Genomic DNA, 22,957 nt, shown 5'->3' with positions numbered 1-22,957 from the left:
CCACTTTGAGTAATAACACTCCTGTCTCAAATTTCCTTTACATCCTAGTCAAACAGATTGATTTCAGAGTAGAACGTAGACAATTATTGAATAATGTAATGGATAATAAGGAATATACAGGATGGTATAAAACCAATGGGAAGAGGCACCAACCCCGCCTTGATGTCATCAGAGAAGACTGCCCAGAAAAGATAATTACTTAGAAAGATGATAATGATGATAATACATATGTATATTCTAGGTGCTTTATATACACTATCTCATTTAATCCTCTCAATAACTCTGTCAGATTCTACTGTAACTCATTTTGAAGGAACCAAAAAAAATGAGATTAGGTGATTTTGCTTGTGCTCACAGAGCTTGCAAATAATGGAGTTGAAATTCAAACTTAATTCTGGCTTCTGAGTCCCTGCTCTTAATCATGGATATTAAAACAAAACTCAGCAGGGGTTAAGGATGGCATTCTACCTAGACCAAGAGAACAACAACAGAAAGTAATGAAAATATGAGAGAACATGGTTTATTCTAGAACAAGGCATTTAGTATGATAGGAGTGTGAATAGTGGCAGAAAGGATAGGCAGGAATCAGTTAATGAAGGAGCTTATTTGCTGAATTTTATTGTATAAAAAAAGAAGGAGTTGTTAAAAGGTTTTAAGTGGGAAAATAACATGATCAGAATTATATATATATATATATATATATATATATATATTTTTTTTTTTTTTTTTTTTTTTTTTGCTGCACCAGTCAGCATGCTGGATCTTAGTTCCCCCATCAGAGATCAAACCTGTGCCCCCTGCATTGGGAACATGCATCTTAACCACTGGACCACCAGGGATTGTACATTTGAATCATTCCTCTGGCAGTGATGTGGAGGACAGGTTGTAATAGATTCAAACTGAGGGCACAAATCACACTCAGGAAGGGCTTGCATTATCCTAAGAGGATGTTGAGGGCTAAACCAGAGCAGCAACATGAATGATGGAAAAAAGAGGAGATGAGGTTAAATGCCACAAAAATGAAACCAAAACTTCCATATTTCAAATGCGTCAACAGTACTCAAGAGGAAAATAAGATAATGGTATTCCTGTATTTGCCCCTGTCTTCCCGTTAATGAAATAGTTCTCATTAAAGTCGTCAGTGAGTCAAAGGTATTGTCTAATTAGGTAAACATTATGCAACTTTTCAACTAAGAGTAAATATATAGAAATTATTTTACAAACAATAGTACTTAATGTTTCCAAATTGAAGAAATAAATAGATGTGATGATTAAATCTTTTATTTTATAACATTTTTAAAAGACATAAAACATAAACCTATTTTTATGTTTTATATAAACATAAAAACATTTCCTTTTATACATAAAGGAAAATAAGAATTCTAAACAAAGGCTTATCATGACGCTACTACTCCTCACTTTTTACCTTTAAACCTTCTACCCTTTCCTTGGGTAGACATTCAAAAATAAGGAACAGCAAATTTGTTACTCAGATTTCTTTTGTCTTGTATATTTAGGCTCTTTATTTATCGGATAAATGTGTCATCACTTCATTTGGAGCATTACTACTTATCAGAAAAATTTGATTATTTTTCTCAGTGATTAGTGAACCAGTTCCATTTGGAATTTCTAAAGACCTAATCTTAGTCAATATTTTCAAAGTATGATAAAGCTCAGAAATAATTTGTTACCTCAGATAACAAATAAGTCATTAAAATGGAACCAAGACAAGACTCTAAAATATTTGTTAGTAGTCAATCCACGTTTGTGAACATTAGCTCATGATATTAGTGAATAGTTTTGCCAGGAAAAAAAACTCTCTCAAATAGAATCTATTCCCATCAATATGCTAAAGATTATAAAAATCTAAAATATATTTTATAAGTGACATGAACTGACTTCAAAAAGGAATTTCTATGTTATAGAATTTGTTATTAGAAAGGTGCCGTAAATGTATAATAGAAAATAAAATTTTGATCCTTTGATTAAGGTGGAAAGATAGACAGGCTTTTGAGTATGTACGTAGATTAATGAATTATTTGCCAAATTCTCCTGAAATGATACCTGCATCCTATTAAAATCAGTGGATAGTTGCTATGTGAGCTATTTTTTTAGAACTGTATTTTTTAAGGAATCTATTTTTCATCTCAGAAATTTGCCTAAATTTATACACATGTTAGTAGCTACATATAGTAAGTAAAAATGCCTTTATCTGAAAAATTATATTGTATAATATCAAAATCTTCTTAGCCTTTTTGTAAAAATCAGAAAAGAGAGAGAAGTAAAGAATAAATTAGTTACAACATTTACACTTAGTATCCAATTGAGAGATATGAAGCCATTGAAATCTACAATGATATCTTACATTTTGGTAGTCACTTAATTCTATTTGCATTTCCCTTGTTTTGGCATTTTAATAATTATTAATAATAACATAATTTTTCATTATGCTTACCTGAACTTTGTACATTATATATTTTTAAAAGAATGTCTGCTTTTTGATTCAAATTATCTATAAAAAGGCAATACTTGAAAAATTAACCTCTTACCTAACAATACTATTCTCAATTATTTTCAAATAATGGGTAAAGCTGCATTTTTGTGAATTTATTTTGAAAACTTGGCTACCTTAGTAGAAAAAGATACTAGAAATTAAAGATTGACTGTATGTCTATGACTCACATACATTATTGTGTATTCTTCCAAATGTTATTCTAGAGCATTTTTAAAACATGCTGTAGAATACTGCTGTTCTCTCTGAAATGATTCCTTTTTATAATAGAGGAATTTAACAAATTATTTTTATTATCCTTTAAATATGATTCTTGCATTTTAGAATGAATGATTTATAAGTGTTCTAGCTACTTTTGTTAAAAAAAAACCAAACACCTGTGTTTGAATCTTCTGATAGCAAAGTAAGCAATACACCAGTTAGGGTTGAAATACATATTTGAACTACTCTTCTATATATTTCAAATTCAAGTTTTTTATAAATATGAAAATTTACCTATTTGTCATATAAACTTAGCTCTGTATAAAGTGAATCACCTAATAATATCAATGCTTTGGATCTAAACTTGGCTTTCAGAATGTTATAGCCTCTAAATAAGCGCTTCATTCCTCGGCCACACCTATTTCTCCAAAGGAAAGTTTACCAGTAGTCTCGCACAGCAGTGAGCAGTCTTAAATTAAAAACTATTATGCATTACAGCAAAGGAAGATATTTTTTATACTAAAGCAGTTTTTACCATCAAAAGAGTTATAACATCTAAAGAGTTATAAACTATAAAAGAACTACCTTTAAATCATGGTCTTTAAGGTTAAATTAATTTTCTGAATGCTTTTTGGAGGGACATTATACTATTACATTTTAAAATATTTTCAATGATAAAATTTTACATTTCACAAATAGTACATGAGCAGGTTTAATTATATTTCTTCTTTCTTGGAAACTAAAATGCCATAAATGCTATAAACTGAGTAAATTTATCTCATAATGAGGAACAGGGTATTTAGATACAAATAAATACCCAGTAACTATAGCCTGAAAAAATGTGTTTAAATCACTGTCAAAACAGAGGTCACTTGTGTAAAATCTAGCCTGCTGAAAAAAACAATTATTTTTTTAATTAGAGTGAGTAATATAAGTAATATAAAACTTTTTAAATAAGAGAAATTAAAAGAATTATAAGTCTAATGTGTGATTCTTAATATTTCCAATTGCTTGCAAGTGTTTATTTGGATAACAGCAGAATAGTGACAAAGGACTTCTTTAAAAGGTATATTTTTCAGCTTTATTTCAAATGCTATGTGGCATAAGAACCCATTGCTCAGAGATAAATTTTAAGCCATGGAAAAGGAGTTTGAAACATATTCCAAAGTGCTGAAGGAATTAATTGCCCTATTGGGTAATGAATACCCAGAATTGTTAGCATTAGTGATTTATGGCTTAAAGTGCTTGGGTCTGATCATCATTTTGACTTCTTTGAAGGAGGACTTGTAACCACCAGGTTGTGCCTCACTTATGCCAGGCCAGGTACCCCAGAAAATCCCATTTCGGACACCTCTGTATTTTTGGTGATAATATTTGCCATTTAAGTTTGCAGAAAGACAGGCATCAAACCACCAGCCTGAACTGTAGTAGAGCCCACAGTTCCCAGAGGGGTATCGATCATTGTCTCTATCCGGGGTGGTGAAAAACTTCAGGTCATGGTTGTAATGTTTACTGAAACGTAAGGCATCTCCAGCTGTGCCATTATAGTTACCAATGTGTAGACGGTATTTGAGAAACTCGTTGGCCACATAAAAGTGATCATACAAGGCATAGAGTTTGATACCATTAAAGTCTTCAAGGTCTATTCTTAGAATCATGTCCTTACTCTTAGTCAGAAGGTGGATTTTATCATTCCCCAGCCAAAATTCTCTTCTGAGGTTTCCAAAGCCTACTTTGTAGTCTTGCCATGTTCTGGTGAAGTTGGTGCTTCCATCAACACGAGCTTGCAGCACTGTCCAGCCTCCCGCCATGGTCTCCATGTCACAGAAAACTTCGAAGCTACTGTTTCTGGGATCCGGTGTAACTCTATAGAGCTCACTGCTTCTTTTGCCTATTGTGTAGTATTCAGAGCAATCTTTATATATAAGATGTTGTTGAACTGAAGGAGTGAAAACAGAAAGGCATTGGATTTTGTTAATAAAAACTAAGCATCTAAAGAATTCTTGATATGCACAAAAGCAGTTTGATAATTTGATCAATGGTGACAATGAAACCTTTCTCCGCTAAATTACTTGAACCTATTTAGCAAATGCTTATTAAAGGCTCAGAACAAGACCTTGATGTTATAAAGCAGGCAAAGTTCTCTAACACCCTCTTGGTTTAATAATATTGACAATATCAACAACTAATAGCAACAAGAAATAAAAGTGATAGTTTTAGTAATTTAATGATATTCAGTGAGGGCTCTGCTTGTGTCTTAGAGATTCTGCCAAAGACTTGGTGACATTTTTACAGTTGATCTGCACATGAACTTTATGATGTAGGTAGTATTACTAATCTGCTGGTGAAAAAGGATATTTAGGCTCAAAAAGGATCAGTGCTTGCTCAACTTCATAGGATCTTTAAACGGCAGAGCCAAGAGAGAGCAAAGCTTGTCCTTGTAACCACTTCATTCGTTAGTCCTGAAACTCAGATGATTCCAACTCTCCTAGAATTGCATTCCATGCATGCAGAGGATGCACAGGCTTCTATTTCCTTTCACCTAAAGAGGTTGATATGGAGAAGGCAATGGCACCCCACTCCAGTACTCTTGCCTGGAAAATCCCATGGACGGAGGAGCCTGGTAGGCTGTAGTCCATGAGGTCGCTAAGAGTTGGACACTACTGAGCGACTTCGCTTTGACTTTTCACTTTCATGCATTGGAGAAGGAAATGGCAACCCACCCCAGTGTTCTTGCCTGGAGAATCCCAGGGATGGCAGAGCCTGGTGGGCTTCCATCTATGGGGTCGCACAGAGTCAGATACGACTGAAGCGACTTAGCAGCAGCAGCAGCAAAGAGGCTGATATACTCCACTTTCAGGTCATTTTATAAGATTATTCCAAATGATTTATTAAAATTCTAAAATACAGCATTGATCAACATTTCCATTTATCTTACTTGCTTGACAAAGAAGCTCAGGTTAAAAAAGAACTTCACTAATATATGAATATTCTTATTCTGATTTATTATCCAGGAAAATATTCAGCATTTCACATGTTTGGTTTTTAGAAGGAAACCATAGGTGATTACATTCAGTATAAGTATAATCATCAAATAATGTGGCTTTGTAGGAACCACTAGAGATATTTACTCCAAGATAATTTTTACAAAAATCCTTGCCAGATCAGGCAAGTTTAATACATTAATACAAGCCACTATGAGCCACAAATAATATATTCATGTGTATTTAGAACTCAGAATATTCAGACAGTTCCCCAAAACTTTAGTAGAAAAATAGCAGAATCTTATTCTTGTCATTGCAGACTGCCATGCAGTACCAATCTAATGCACACCCAGGTAAGCCACCTACGACATGAACGTTGCCTTGCAACGCACAGGATCCGTTTAGATACAGGCTGCTGGGAGTATTAGTAACAGTGGTCTTTGAAACTCCCAAACACCTTCGCTGATTGATTCCCTGGGAGTGGAGCATGCATGAGGTGCTTCTTTCAAAGGAACGCGATCTCTGCTGCAGGCACCACACCCCTTCAAGTCACACTCACGCAGAGACGGCTTTCAGAAGACCATCAGCAAGGGTCCCAGGAACTCACGTGGAATACCAGGGTTTGGGGGAACCAGTGCCACAGCCAGCAGTTCTTGGACAGAGTGGCTAGTTAGGTTTGTGGTCTTTAACATGTATTTATTAAAGTTAATTCAAATAATCTGGATGGGGAGGATGGATTCTACTGCTATATGCTTGAATTCTAGTAATAGAAAGGAAGAAATAAGAATGTATTCCTTTCCTCAGTAGCATGCCAAAACTCTGCATAAAATAGTTTTTGTGCCACTAGGTCTCAAAGTAAAAAGTTTTGCACACACATGAAACCATATAAGTATTTTTATCCAACCATAAAATCTCCTATTTCCACTAGATGTTTGGCATTATTAACTGCAGATTATTTGCTAAAATCTTTCAAAGGTCTCTTGTTGCTGTATAAGGAGCAATCACCCAACCACAAAAAAACTGATTTGCGAACAGAGTACAACCACAAACACTGCCTTAACTCTATTGTTTTCAGTACTTCAGTGAACAGATAAGTAAGTTAAAGTCACTGAAACATTAAGACATTCTCTCCACTTCTGTTTGTGTGTAGCTCTGGTGTCAGCAAATAAGATCTTTAAAAGTACTTTAAAATGGATACAGAACTCATTATGACTTTTTTTGTAATTAGGTCCCATCTCTTTTCTGTGGTCACATTTAGAAAGATAATAGTTTCCCTTATACTACCTTGATGAATAAAAGGCTTAACTTTTAATTTGTCCTTTATTTAACATAATTTCTCAGGTTAACGTTTATAGATCCTATTGAGTTATATAACATTCATCAACAAATGATAAGAAAACATTATTATACATACCTGGGAGTGATTGTATTTGTTCTTGCCTGGGACACTTAGATGAACATTTGCCATCCAAACTATTGACAACAAATGTGAGGTTTGCCACTTTGCTATCAACATAATGTTCTATGTTGTTCATATTTACAAGATTCAGCTTCTCCAGGCGACCCTGAAGCACATCGATCTCCTTCTTGGCATTCTTAAGGTCAGAGGACAGTTTGTTAACCTCGCTCTCTAATTCTCTCACTCTGTTGTCCCCAGTTTCTCCTGGGGCTCCTGTGTCTGGTAACAGCAATCCATTTCTTCCTGGGTCTCGATTGTCATCAGCCTGCAGTTTGCAGTCTTGGCAAGTCTTCTTCAGGCTATTTACAATTTCCTTGAGATTCTGAACTTCTTTGAACACCTCCTCGATCCTGCTGAACTGCTTGGGGAGCTGAATAGTCAGCGGCGGCAGGTTCACCTGGTAGGGACATTCGCCTTCCTCCTCACATCTTCCTCTGCTCTCTAGTCTCACCCGGCAGGCATTCTCGGCTGCTTCATCTTTAATTTCTTCTGTTTCATTGTTTGCCACAACCAAAAAACCATATGTAGCAAGGACAGTTGAGCTCAGCCAGCACCAGTTCGCCAGCTTCATCTTTGCGGTGGCGCTCACTCACCCCAGCAGGGAAGGGTGCCGGGCTGGAGCTGTTTTAAGAGCGGCTGCTGCCAGCTGCCAGCCTGAGTCAGGCTTTCTGTGTTCTCAGGAAAGGGCGGGAGCTCTTTGCATCACAAGTCTCAGAAACGCGGAGGAAGAGACTGTCCTCATCAAACTCAGTTTGCCAAAAACTGTTATTTTCAATCAAAATCATCCTCTTTGGAATTCCTGCAGCTAGTCAGATGCACATATTCAACAAGTTTCACTTTCATTGTTTATTTTATGAAGCACAAGAAAATAATTGTACTTGGAGTAAATCATTTCATGATACTTAACTCCCCAGTGGGGAAAATAGTTTTCAAAGATAAAATTGAATGTGCTAGCTATCCACATTGTGTGAAGGACAGAAATGTTACTAAAATGGATATGGTTCTTTTTTCTTTTTGGAATAAGCCATCGAGAATCCTGTAGTTTCTTTACATTGGGCTTTCAGGTGAAATCTCAAGCACTTAAACACAAATTTAAATATAATAAAGCTCAACTTTCTGACTCTTGCAGTGGATTTTGTTTAATCTATTTGAAAAGGGAAGAAAACCAGTCAAGAAAAAAGTTCTGCTTTCTCTTTCTTTGACCATCACACAGTGTAGGAGAAACATCTAAATGATGAAAACACTTTATAAGGTACATCATTGTCTTTCATCAAAACCAGCAGCCTCCTCCTTTGGCCTTCAGCAGTTTTGTGACTGTGCTGTCCTTCCACAACCACCCAAGTGAATCTGTGAACTAGTCCCGTCCGTGCTCTGCTCCTTCTTTGTCTTGAGCATCTCTGCCTGCCCCTGGCAGCCCTGCCAGTCCCAGCTCTGTGCTTTCTGCCTCCACAGTGGACCCTCCACTTGGTCTCCATGCCACTTACTATGTCACTACTTTGCCCCAAACATGTCTGCATTCCTGACTTTTCAAACTTTTTTTCCGCAGTTTTCAAACTTTCCTCCTGGGAGTTTGAGGGCAAGAAGAGGGAACAGCTTTTATTGGAGAAACCACTTCCTTTTAATTTGTTTTACATATTGGCATCTCATACAAGATTTCTTATTGGTGGTAGTGGTGGCTTAGTTGCTAAATTGTGTCTGACTCTTTTGCAACCCCATGTACCGCCAGGCTCCTCTGTCCATGGGATTTCCCAAGCAAGAATGCTGGAGTGAGTTGCTATTCCCATGGACAGAGGAGCCTGGCAGGCTACAGTCCTTGGGGGTCACAAGGAGTCAGGTATGAATTCGCAACTAAAACAAGATTTATTTAAAAAGGATTTTATGGCTTTAAAAATCATTTCAAAATTATGGCTAAAAATCTAAATTCTTACTATTAGCATTTGCAGTACTCTGTAATCTGTCTCTTATTTATTTCTTTAACCTGATTTCCTATTCTTTTTCTATATACGCCTTCATCCCAGCCAAACTCTCCCATTCAACCTAACTACTCATGTTCTCTAAACGTGTCAGGTTCACTTTACGCTCACAAACTTTATTTATTCCTGAATACTCAGGAGACCTAGCGTCTACCTCTGGATCTACTTTTTTTTGGATCTATCATTAGCTTTGCTGAATCTTGGTTCCTGTAGCTGTGAAGGAGGGCTTTGGCTATTCTTCCCTCATACAGGAATGATAGTTATAAACACCTTGAGTGCGGGAGTGCTGAAGGAAAAATGCAGTGTATAAAATGTAACATGCTTTCCAAACAAATTTGACAAACATGTTATACACACTTAGGTCTCATTTTCCTCCATCTTCTTGCAGCTTTTTAAAAAATTAAGCTTGTTTTCCTCTTTATTCCATTTAACATATTCAAATAAATTTTAGATGCGCTGTTAACTTTTTGACTAAAAAATATATATATGTAATCTCCTAATTTCATTTCTCTCTCCTCACCCACTTTCAAGCTGTGACACTCCCTTATTGTGAGGGGAGAAATAGATCAATGATTAGGGAATTTTAAAAAATGATGATAATATAAATAATAGATTAAAATATCTTATAAAGTAGAAATACATAGGAACAATGTTTAAGGTACACTATTAAATGCCTTTGACTGAATTGACTATAAATCCACATGTTTAGGGACTTCCCTGGTGGTACCGTGGCTAAGACTCCACACTCCCAATGCAGGGTACCTAGGTTCGATCCCTAGTCAGGGAACTAAGATCCCGTGTGCTGCAGCTAACACCTGGCGCAGCTGGGCTTAATAAGTATATATTTTTTTAATCCACACATTTAGTCAGTCAAGTCCAGTCAAGTATTTATTAAAGATCTGTATACTCAGATTTGTATATTCCCAGCATAAAGATATATATACTAGAGCATATAAAAGATGGATCCACCCATCCTATATTAACTGAGCACCCCATACATGCAAGACACTATTCCAGGCACTTAGGCTGCAGACATCAAACATAAATCCCCTTTTCCTTCTTAGGAAGGAGTATTGAGGACTTTGCATTTTGTTCATGTTGAACTTTCAAGTGAAATCTTAAGCACTTTTAAGCTTTTCCAAATCTAACAAAAGTACAGCTTTCTGGCTCTTGCATTGGGCTTTTGTTTCATCCCTGTGAATCAGGGATTTGCTTTCCAGGCACTGCTGTTGATTCTTGGGCCCTGCAAACCCCACTTAGCCAAAGGCCAGTGTTATAGTTCTACCTAAAATGTCTGGATGTGCTATGGGAACTGGCTCCTGTGCCTTCAGGACCATAGGAAATACCCAAAATAAAGGCAGAAAATTGCTTTATTAATCATTTTTTTACATTAATAGGTGGGACTCTGAGTTCTTAATTTTAAAAGATTATTATTCACTTACCATGGGCAGACACTGACTACCACATGAAAGAGGCTCAACCTGACTAGTAAATTTGTAGCCCATGGGGGCAGAGAGTTTGCTACAGTTGTTCAAAAAGCTTTCACAAATACTGTCTCCCTACATCCTCCCATCCACACAATTACTTCCTGCATGTGCAGATGAGCAGAGAAAGAGTTCAAAGAAATAAATGATTTGCCTATAGTTTCACACTTTTTAAGGGACAGTGTATTAAAAAGCAGAGACATTACTGTGCCAACAAAGATCCGTATAATCAAAGCTATGGTTTTTCCAGTAGTCATGTATGGATGTGAGAGTTGGACCATAAAGACAACTGAGTGCCAAAGAATTGATGCTTTTGAACTGTGGTGTTGGAGAAGACTTTTGAGAGTCCCTTGGACAGCAAGGAGATCAAATCAGGAAATCAATCCTAAATATTCATTGGAAGGACTGATGCTGAAGCTGAAGCTGCAATACTTTGGCCACCTGGTGCGAAGAGCCCACTCATTAGAAAAGAGCCTGATGCTGGGAGGGATTGAAGGCAGGAGGAGAAGGGGATGACAGAGGATGAGATGGTTGGATGGCATCACCAACTCAATGGACATGAGTCTGAGCAAGGTCCAGGGGATGGTGAAGAACAGGGAAGCCTGGTGTGCTTCAGTCCACGGGGTCGCAAAGAGTCAGACACGACTGAACAACAACAGCAAGCGACAGAGCTGGAATTTGAACCTGGTCTGACTCCAAAGTTCATGTCTTTTCTCCTGTGCCATCCTGTCATGTGGGGGGCAGGGGGATAATACTGGAAAGGAATCCTGGTACCATGTTGTGGAGAGCCTGGCGCTTAAATCACTGCTTAGATAAGTGGGGACTCACTGAAAGTTTTGAGCAAAGGAATAATTCAATCAGTTAAGCATTTGAGAGAAGTTAAAACTGCAGGTGCATTGGAAAGGGAAAGATTAGGTAAGGAGAGCAGTTTAGAGGCCATTTAAATAGTCCAAGTCATTGTTTCCCAAAGTGTGTTTTCTGGAATGTGAGTGACTAGATGTTGATAAATGTTGTGTCAAAATAGAGTTCCAGGACAGGTGGATCTGAAAATTATCAGTCATTTGCTAGGGTGCATTATAGCTGGCCAAAAGCTAAATAATATATGCTGCATTTTTAAAATTATGATTGATAATGGGAAACTTTTTTTTTGATTTAGCACAATTTTTAAGAATGAATCTTCTGCTAGAAACCAGTAGGAAATGCTATTGCACATGAAAGGCGGCATGGTGGCAGAAGGGGTGGTGAAGGGGTAGCAGCTATTGTTTTTTGTGTGTGTGTGTGTGTTTAGTCGCTAAGTTGTGTCTAGCTCTTTGTGACCTCATGGACTGTAGCTTGCCTCTGTCCTTCTGTCCATGGGATTTCTCAAGCAAGAATACTGGAGTGGGTTGCCATTTCCTTCTCCAGGGGATCTTCCCAACTCAGGGATAGAACCTGTGTCTCTGAGTCTCCTACACTGGCAGGCAGATTCTTTACCACTGAGCCACCTGGGAAGCAGCTATTTTTAGCAAAGAGTAATAGAAGCTACAGAATCTGATAAGGGATGAAAAATGGAAGGAGAGGAAGAGTTGAGAAAGCACATGAAATACAACTTCAATTGAAGTTAAGTAATCTTATGGCAATGAGAGTCAAGAGGCAGCAGTAAATTGGGGAGAGTGTAGCAGTAATATTTCTGTTTTGAATAGAGTGACAAGACGCAAAGTAGAAATACTTAATATACAGTTGAATATCTAAGTATTACAAACAACACAGAATGGAAATGGATGTCAATTTGAAACCACAGGAACCAAAAGGATTGTAAAATATCAGAATCAGAAGAGTACAGTGTCACAAAGACCAGGGGAGAGGGTTTCAAGGAGTCAGCCATCAAATGACCAAAAACTGGAAGAGCTGACTTCCTGTCCTCAACTTGCACAAAATTCTCACCCTCTGATCTTGATTCTCTGTCTTCTCCCTCTTGCTAGGAAACCATTCTGGACTTTCTCATGCTCAGCCTGTCCTGACTCCTAGGATCATCTACTGATGATGGCAGTCAGAACCTTCTATCCCATATCCACTCTCAACATAAAACTCACACATTATGCCCACTTGTTTTTCAGATCTAAACAAATTAACACCAATATATGTTGGAATTTTAAAGTAGTAAGATATGTTTTTATAAGCCCTATGTGAAAAGTGCTTTCATCAGTCGATGCTCACATATTCAAACTTTTTTTCTTTTTTTAATGCAAAGTATATTCAAAAGGGATCTGCATTTATTGTATCTGGATCAGATTCCAAAAGCACATTTTCCTTTCCCTTAATACAGTTTATTATTAAATAAAGAAACCCTTTATGTTTCTATTTTTATCAAAGAGAGTAAGTAAATTTAATAATTATTATTATTTGTAATGTTGAGATCCCTTTGTTGACATTACACCTATTAATTTAACATATTTGTAGTTTCTGACTTATTAAATGGTTCTTTAGGGAGTGCATGATTTCGTGATAAAAATTAAAACTTTCACTTTTTAAACTACTTGAATTGAAATGTCAACAATAAATACTGTTTATCTTAATACTCCTTAAAGGTTCATTGTATATCTCATGGAAAGAACTTTAAACAAAAGCCTGATTTCAGCAATCCACAGAGAGATCAAGAATTGTCTGATTTTGGTTAAAACTAGAATAACAGTTGGTAGGTTCTTTGTTACGTCTTGCAAGTACTTCACACTAGCATAAATGAAGCGATTTAGACTAGGAATCCCTCCAGCATGGACCTACCATGAAAGATCCACTATGTGGGTCCTTAGAGGGGTTCTGGATCAACATAAATATCCAAAGGTCCACTCTTTATAAGACTACAGAACATATAATCACTTGATGTACTAATAACCTGTCTTCAGTGGGGCATCCAGGGATTCTCAGATTAGAATTTTATGAAACTGGAATATTCCATGGGAGTCTTGGGATGTCCATCTGTCAATACCTTATCAACAAAATCTCTTTACTATGTATCCCACACCAATAAGGGGATCATGGAGGATCCAAGAGATCCATGGGGTGTGGCATCTAATTTTGCTGTCATTTTTCTAAATTTCCAGAGACTTAAAAATTTTCATATAACCAATGAGGAAACAAAATATATTTTTGTATCTTGTATGAGAGATTGATCTTGAGTTTCCTTTTATATTCCTCAAATCACTGAGGATGGTGATTGCAGCCATGAAATTAAAAGACGCTTACTCCTTGGAAGGAAAGTTATGACCAACCTAGACAGCATATTAAAAAGCAGAGACATTACTTTGCCAACAAAGGTCCGTTTAGTCAAGGCTATGGTTTTTCCAGTGGTCATGTATGGATGTGAGAGCTGGACTGTGAAGAAAACTGAGCGCCAAAGAATTGATGCTTTTGAAGCGTGGTGTTGGAGAAGACTCTTGAGAGTCCCTTGGACTGCAAGGAGATCCAACCAGTCCATCCTAAAGGAGATCAGTCCTGGGTGTTCATTGGAAGGACTGATGCTAAAGCTGAAACTCCAATACTTTGGCCACCTGATGTGAAGAGCTGACTCATTTGAAAAGACCCTGATGCTGGGAAAGATTGAGGGCAGGAGGAGAAGGGGACGACAGAGGATGAGATGGCTAGATGGCATCACCGACTTGATGGACATGGGTTTGGGTGGACTCCGGGAGTTGGTGATGAACAGGGAGGCCTGGCATGCTGAGGTTCATTGGGTCACAAAGAGTCAGACACGACTGAGTGACTGAACTGAACTGAACTGAAGACAGAAATCATAAAAAAAATGAAATTGTGTTTTTTTGTGTGTCTTCCCATTGTTTCTCATAATTTATGATAGTTATATTTTCTAAAGTCACCACAAACACTAAATTAGCAAATACCAAACCACTGCTCCTAGGGGAAATATAGGGTTAGGTCTCTATGAGCCTCTTTGGTCATAATATTTTTGTCAACTGATCAATATATAACCTTATTTTAAATGTTTCTGTTTAAAGACATTTTATTTAACATATACTGTTAATTCATTAACACAGAATTCATGACCAAGAGAACAATAATTCATGACTGAAGGAAGCTTTTCTAACCCATGTATTTTCTCCTTAAGGTATATCACAACTTTCTTGCACTGAGGAACACTTGATAGCACCTCAGAACTATGCTCAGGGGACATTTTAAATAGTGATAACATCAATAAAAAAAACCACACACAAAAATGTTGAAAAACATGGCACTTAGACCACAAAAAGAACACTTGTTTACAGTATGAGAGCTGAAACAAGACAACAGTGTTGATCTCTGAGCTTAGCTGGGAATGTACGTGCTGGGCAACTCAAACTTTTCACGGCCCTGCACGTGTCTGCAAACGGTCTCCAAAGCCCACAGGTGTTATCTTGGGGTTACAAATAAATTCTAATAAGTAAGCAAATTTGCAAACACATAGTACATGAATAATTAAGATTCACTGTATATTGTTACAAAATCCAAGGCTTTAAATTCTTGGAAATGTCTATATAGCCATTTCAAGTTAAGTGTTAATTTGATTTTATCTGTTTTATCACTTGTGTTCCTTAGGGTATTATTTGTTTTGTCTTCACTAGGCATTTAAAAATAATATATAAATATGAATTTATATAATATATAACATATTCAGTTCAGTTCAGTCACTCAGTCGTGTCCAACTCTTTGTGACACCATGAATCGCAGCACACCAGGCCTCCCTGTCCATCACCAACTCCCGGAGTTCACTCAGACTCATGTCCATAGAGTCAGTGATGCCATCCAGCCATCTCATCCTCTGTCATCCCCTTCTCCTCCTGCCCCCAATCCCTCCCAGCATCAGGGTCTTTTCCAATAAGTCAACTCTAAGCATGAGGTGGCCAAAGTATTGGAGTTTCAGCTTCAGCATCAGTCCTTATATATGTCTAATTATATTTTATATAATTGTATATAATATCATGCAATATCATTTATATTATATAGTTATATAAATTTAAACTGAATAATAAAATTTAGCTTAGGAATTTGTTTCAGTTCATTCATAAATATAGTGTGCATCTTAAACAATTAAATTATTATGGAAAAGGAAAACTATTAAACTAATTCCATGCCACTTGAATAATTTCATGTTGAATGTATATCTTTCGAATGCTTGTTCTTTATTTTCTTCAAAACTTGTTTTTAAAAGACTCAAGTTTATCTTATGAAATACATCTCAGTATATGAATTCTCAATAAATGTTCATTTTAAGCTAGTAATTAAATAAAATTTATAAAATAAAGTAAATGTAGTAATTTAAAAGTAAACATTTGAACACACTGATAACTTATCACCCAAGTTCTTCTAAGTAAATCTTTTTAAACATGATTCAAACTATAGCATTCTGAGATATAGTCTATCTTACTGAGTTTCTTTCTCTGCTGTTGGCTTGATGTTATCTATGATTTCAGTCATATCCTGTTGTTTGAAGTGAAAAATTTAAGAGTTATAAGAAACCATTTGTTGATCATTATCAACAAATGTAAAATTGCTTGGCCCTTATTTTGCTTATTTGAAAGTATCCACCATTATTTACCACAGCTTCCTCTGCTTGTGTATTTATTTCAATCATGTACAAATGATATGGCATGTGTTTTGATACTTTATATATATTAAAGTTCAGCTTTAACAATTGTTGCACAAAAAGATGACAAAATAGATGCATAAGTTGTGATCAGTTATGGTATAAACATAGGCTTAAAGTAAGTTTCCATTTTTACTACCATTATCATCTTAAAAACATTATGACATGACAGAGTGTAAAGAGCCTTAGGGTGGTGGTCCAGAAACCCATGATCTTAGTGAGCAAACTCCCACTTTCTTGTCGCTTTTCCTCATCTGTAATATGAGGTCAGATTAGAGAGCTCAAGGTCCTTTTCAAGTGTAATAGTTTATGACTAAATGTTATTAATTAGAAGCCATGTAATAGCAAAGAAAGTTATAAGTGCAGATGGTCCTTTGATTAAATCATTAATTCCAATGGAAAATTATAAAGATCTACTTCATTTTAGTTATTCCTCCATTCAATGAGTCCTTATTTTCCATTTATTGAGTCGTGCTCTGTACTAACCCTGGGGATGACAGAAGTGAAAAAACAGACCCATTTCTCACTTTGTGGAGCTTCAAGCTGCAAAGTAGTTCAAACCAGAGCCAGCCTTGGGCCAAGACAGTATGTTTGGCCTTGGAGAGGGGGTCAGTAAGCACACTAAGGTCTTTTGCACCCCTCAACTCCCTCCCTTAATGCCATGGCATTGGCCTCTCCCTTTGCTAACTCTGAAAATAGCCACTTTTAGAGTCATTCTTTTCAAATTTGACCACAAAGATTGCACAGTGTCTGTATATAATGATGGTTATGTTGGATATACACTGCCTGGCAGAGAAGAGAACTTTCTCTTTTCTTTATTAGGGTTATTTCTCTGTGTCTTAACCCATTTCCATAACTGCTACCACTCCAAAATGATCCATTTACAAAGTAGAGAAAAACAAGCGTTTGGAATGAAAGGGATTTTAAAAAGAAAACTATATTTTATACAAATGGCATGTATAGCTTCCCTAGGTCTAAATTTTACTTTAATAAGCATGTGCATGCTAATTTGCTTCAGTAACGTCTGACCCTTTGGGACCCTATGGGCTGTAGCCCACCAGGCTCCTCTGTCTATGGGGTTCTCCAGGCACAAGTACTGGAGTGGGTTGTGTTTCATGCCCTCCTCCAGGGGATCTTCCCAACCTAGGGACTGAACCTGCGTCTCTTAGGTATCCAGCATTGGCAGGTGATTCTTTACCACTAGGGCCACCTCAGAAGCCCTAATAAGCATAGGGTTTATTAATTCAATAAAGTATGGATTCTGCAGAATGCACAGAATAAAGATACAGTTGTAGCACTGAAAATATAAGTGCATAGAAGGTAAACATATTAAAACTTTTTGCTTTTATATATGCTGTTTTCCCTATTTTTTCCCTCATGTTTTATCTTTGATTCTGCATTATGAAACAGTAGGGGCATGGAGGAGGAAGAAGTTGTTCTTCAGCAGCTACAAGCATGTGGACTGGGGGGTTTTACTTTTCTCTTTTCTAAGGCAAGACCCAGAAGAAGGGTTTAGCCTGACTTGGAGAATCTAGGCTGAGTTTAAGTTGCTCTTCCTCCCTGCTCCACAGCTAGCTAACATCTGCTGCTTATTATGTGGCCCATATTCTCTAATTTTCCTGATAATTCCCATCCAAACACAGAAAACAGAAATATAGTGCAGAGGAATGTAGCGGAGCCCAGAGAGATGAAGGTGGTGGGATAAAGATGACAAAGAAACAAAGAAAAGAGACTCAAGGGGGAAAGAGGGAGAGAAATTGAATTATGGTGGGGTCTGTACCAGAGTCTTTTGTTTAAAGAAGATATTAAGTCCATATGTAAAGCTAATTTTATAGGATTTCTTTTCCGGAATGGGTATTGAGAGAACAAAGTTAGAGGACATGACTGCATCCAAGCAGTAGGGCATCAAAGATAAATGCTTTATCCATCATTTTGCCAGTGGTCAGTTGTGTTAATATATGCTTCAGATTGTATTATTATATTGATATAAATGAAGTTAAATAAACTTTTAGGACACAGAAGTTCCAAACAGCTTTACTTTACAATGTAAATTTTTAGCCAACATACCCAATTTCCAATATTTAAAGGAGTTTTACTGTGGAGCTATTTGCTTTCATAACAATTTAATTCACTGTGATTTCTTGAATTTTTCATATTTTAAAATACCAGTACTATAGCAAACAGAATAATAACATTATCAGGTGGAAGTTGAATATACTAGATATGTATTCCAGTAATTAATATAAAATATCTAAAACAAACTACATTTAGTTTATTAAATGAACTTTAATGTTAAACAACTATTTTACACTTTTCTAGTGCTGTAAAACTTCAGGAAATGACATTGCATGTTATCAAGACCAGCCGCTTCATTTTACAGATGAGCAAGGAGGTCTCAAAACAACTAAATGTCCTGCCCACGCCTCACCAAGGCTGCTGAAGTCTCCCAATTCCACATCATCTACTCTAAACTGATCTCTACAGTACCCTTAATTTGTAGCTAGACTATAGAAACATGCTACAAAAATAAAGTCCACCCATATTAAAACTTTCCTAGTTAAATGCTTCTGGGGTTTTAGAAAGCAATAGTTTCCTTATATTTCAAAATAACTGGGAGTTACCAAATGAGCTATTCACATGTCTTGCTATACGATTCAATTTCTCTTATACTTTTATGTATATATTACATATACATATGTATATAATCCATAATCCATCACTACAATTTTCAATTATATAAAACATAATCCATTGCTTCAATTTTCCACCTGTTTTTTATGCTTGTTTGTGTTGTTTGGGTTAGAATATAAGTTCTTAGAATAATAATTTTTTTAAAACATCTTATGCCTCACCCTGCCCAGAGCTACATTCTAGAAGACATGTGAAAAAAAATTTTTTTTTATCTCCTTTCATAGAAAAGTTTTCTGATTATACATGTAATGCTTGTTCATTATTAAAAAAAAATTAGAAAATACAGAAATTCTCAGGAAGCAATAAAAATCTCAAACAACCTAACCTTATACATAAAAGAACTAGAACTTTACACCTAAAGGAACAAAACCCAAAGTTAGTAAGAGAAAAGAACTCATAAATATGAGCATAAATAAGTTAAATAGAGACTTTAAAAATAGAAAAGGTCAAGGAAACTAATAGTTCTTTGAAAAGATAAACAAAATTGATAAACCTTTAGCCAGACTCATCAAGAAAAAAAGGGGGCCCAAAACAATAAAATCAATAATGAAAAAGGAGAAGTTACAACCAACACCATGGACATACAGAGAAGCATTAGCGATTACTAAGAACAATTATATATCAATAAAGTGGAGAGCCGAGAAGAAATAGATGAATTCCTATAAATGTACAATCTACCAAGACTGAAATAGGAAGAAATAGAAAATATGACCAGACCAGTTAGAAGTAATGCGATTGAATTAATAATTTAAAAACTCCCAACAGGACTTCCCTGGTGGTACAGTGGATAAGTCTGCCTGGCAATTCAGGGCACGTGGGTTTGATCCCTGGTGCAGGAAGATTCCACATGCCCCAGAGCAACTAAGCCAGTGCGCCACAAGTACTGAGCCTGCACTCTAAGACCCACAAGCCGCAACTACTGAGCCCATGTGCCGCAACTACGAAAGCCCACGCCCTGGAGCCTGTGCTCTGCAGCAAGAGAAGCCACCACAATGAGAAGCTCACCTGCTGCAACAGAGTAGCCCCCCACTTGCTGCAACTAGAGAAAGCCTGAGGACAGCAACAAAGACTCAGTGCAACCATAAATAAATACTTTTTTAAAAAACCTCCCGAGATACAAAAGTCCAGGACCACTTGGCTTCAAAGGTGAATTATACCAAATATTTAGAGCTGAGTTAACACCTATCCTTCTCAAACTGTCCCTAATTATTACAGAGGAAGGAACACTTCCAACTCATTCTACAATGCCAGCATCATCCTGAAGCAAAATTCCCACAAAGATAAGAAAATTACACAAAAATCACGCAAAAAGAATTTTAGAGGCCAATATCAATAACAACACATACACACATCAATAGCAAATATAGATGCAAAAGTTCTCAACAAAATAGTATCAAACCAACTTCAACGATATATTAAAAAGATCATATACCATGATCAAGAGAGATTTAGCTCAGGGATACAAGAATGATTCAACATCTACAAATCAATGTGCTATGCCATATTAACAAATAGAAGAATAAAAATCATATGACCATCTCAATAGATGTAGAAAAAGTATATGACAAAATTCAACATCCATTTATGATAAAACTCTCCAGAAAATGAATATAGATAAAACATATCTTAACATAATAAGGGTCACATATGATAATCCCACAGCTAACATCATATTCATGGGTGAAGAGCTGAAAGTATTTCCTCCACATGGAATCTAACAAAAAGAATGAAATGAATAAATATAACAAAACAGAAACAAACTCACAAACAAAAAACAAACTACTGGTTATCAGTGGGGAGAAGGAAATGGGGAGGGGCAAGGTAGGGTTAGGAGTCTAAGAGGGGCCAACTGCTATGTATAAAACAAATAAGCTGCAAAGATATATCACAAAGCACAGGAAATATAGCCAATATCCTATCATCTTAAATGGAGCATAATCTATAAAAATTTGAATCATTATGTCAAACACTTGAAACTAATATGATACTGTAAATCAACTGTTACTATACCTCAATAAAAGAAAAAAAGAAAATATAGAAATGCATATAACATCTACATTCCCACCATTTTTTTCCCTTTTTTTTAAACCTTTTTTTCTATCACTTTTTATTGTGGTAAAATATTCATAACATGGAATTCACTATTTTAATCATTTTTAAGTGTACAGTTCAGTGGCATTAAACACAGTCACATTACTATTCAACCATTACCACCATTTATATCCAGACCTTTTCATCATCTCATACTGAGACTCAGTACTCATCAAAGAATAAACCCCCCTTCTCTGCTGCCCTATTACTGGTAACCACTGTTCTACTTTCTGTTTCTATAGATATGAATATTCTAGGTACGTCATATGAGGGGAGTCATACAATATTTGTCCATTTACATATGGCTTATCTCAGTATACTGTCTCTAAGGTCTGTTCATGGTATAGCATGTATCATAATATAGTTCCTTTTTGGCTGGATGGCATCACTGACTCGATGGACGTAAGTCTGAGTGAACCCCGGGAGTTGGTGATGGACAGGGAGACCTGGCGTGCTGCAATTCATGGGGTCGCAAAGAGTTGGACATGACTGAGTGACTGATCTGATCTGATCTGATAAATTGAAGAAAGTGGGGAAAACCACTAGACCATTCAGGTATGACCTAAATCAAATCCCTTATGATTATACAGTGGAAGTGAGAAATAGATTCAAGGGATTAGATCTGATAGACAAGAGTGCCTGATGAACTATGGACGGAGGTTCGTGACATTGTACAGGAGACAGGAATCAAGACCATCCCCATGGAAAAGAAATGCAAAACAGCAAAATGGCTGTCTGGGGAGGCCTTACAAATAGCTGTGAAAGAAGACAGGTGAAAGTGAAGTCGCTCAGTCGTGTCTGGACTCTTAGCAACCCTGTGGACTGTAGCCTACCAGGCTCTTCCATCCATGGCATTTTCCAGGCAAGAATACTGGAGTGGGTTGCCATTTCCTTCTCCAGGAGATCTTCCCAACCCAGGGATTAAACCCGAGTTTCCCGCATTGTAGGCAGACGCTTTACCATCTGGGCTACCAGGGAAGTCCCTAATGAAAAGAAGACAAGCGAAAAGCAAAGGAGAAAAGGAAAGATATTCCCATTTGAATGCAGAGTTCCAAAGAATAGCAAGGAGAGAATAAAGCCTTCCTCAGTGATCAATGCAAAGAAATAGAGGAAAACAATAGAATGGGAAAGACTAGAGATCTCTTCAAGAAAATTAGAGATACCAAGGGAACATTTCATGCAAAGATGGGTTCAATAAACACACACACACATATATATATGTATATTTGGAAAGATTATTTGAAATATCTGAAAATGTTAATATAAGTAGCATTACACTGTACTCAACAACAAAAACCAAGAATTCTAATAAAGGACAGAAATGGTATGGATCTAACAGAAGCAGAAGATATTAAGAAGAGGAGGCAAGAATACACAGAAGAACTGTACAAAAGAGATCTTCATGACCCAGATAATCACAGTGGTGTGATCACTCACACTCACCTAGAGCCAGACATCCTGGAATGTGAAGTCAAGTGGGCCTTAGAAAGCATCACTACGAACAAAGCTAGTGGAGGTGATGGAATTCCAGTTGAGCTATTTCAAATCCTAAAAGATGATGCTGTGAAAGTGCTGCACTCAATATATCAGCGAATTTGGAAAACTCAGCAGTGACCACAGGACTGGAAAAGGTCAGTGTTCATTCCAATCCCAAAGAAAGGCAATGCCAAAGAATGCTCAAACTACCACACTATTGCACTCATCTCACATGCTAGTAAAGTAATGCTCAAAATTCTCCAAGCCAGGCTTCAGCAATATGTGAACCGTGAGCTTCCAGATGTTCAAGATGGATTTAGAAAAGGCAGAGGAACCAGAGATCAAATTGCCAACATCCACTGGACAATCATTTAAGTTCCAAAAATTCTAGTGACTAATTTGGGGATAACTGGCTGATAAAAAGATAGCCTGGGACATTTGTTCAAATCTTCTTTTACATTTCCCTATACAC

At 36.6% G+C, this 22,957-nt stretch overlaps 2 protein-coding genes across 2 annotated transcripts in view; one reads left to right on the top strand and one right to left on the bottom strand.

Annotated features, from left to right (window-relative positions):
- The window catches only part of CCDC146 (coiled-coil domain containing 146), a 107,892-nt gene that overhangs the window by 26,813 nt on the left and 58,122 nt on the right, over positions 1-22,957 (top strand). The gene's annotated exons all lie outside the window — the stretch shown is intronic.
- FGL2 (fibrinogen like 2) lies at positions 2,993-7,846 on the bottom strand. Its single transcript, XM_055590164.1, has 2 exons — positions 7,112-7,846; positions 2,993-4,652 (listed from the first exon to the last, which is right to left on the bottom strand). The coding sequence occupies exons 1-2, from the start codon at positions 7,725-7,727 to the stop codon at positions 3,943-3,945; spliced, it is 1,326 nt and encodes a 441-aa protein (XP_055446139.1). The 5' UTR covers positions 7,728-7,846; the 3' UTR covers positions 2,993-3,942.

The sequence above is a fragment of the Bubalus kerabau genome, chromosome 8 (assembly GCF_029407905.1).
Source record: "Bubalus kerabau isolate K-KA32 ecotype Philippines breed swamp buffalo chromosome 8, PCC_UOA_SB_1v2, whole genome shotgun sequence".
NCBI lineage: Eukaryota > Metazoa > Chordata > Mammalia > Artiodactyla > Bovidae > Bubalus > Bubalus kerabau.
The sequence above is the reverse complement of the archived record's forward strand: the minus strand, read 5'-3'. Positions and strand labels throughout refer to the sequence as shown.

Bases quoted from the DNA above. Each gene is read 5' to 3' on its own strand.
- FGL2 (XM_055590164.1), bottom strand. From the start codon at position 7,727: ATGAAGCTGGCGAACTGGTGCTGGCTGAGCTCAACTGTCCTTGCTACA. The intron at 4,653-7,111 runs GTATGTATAATA...TCACTCCTTCAG, and splicing joins ACAAATACAATCACTCCCAG to TTCAACAACATCTTATATAT.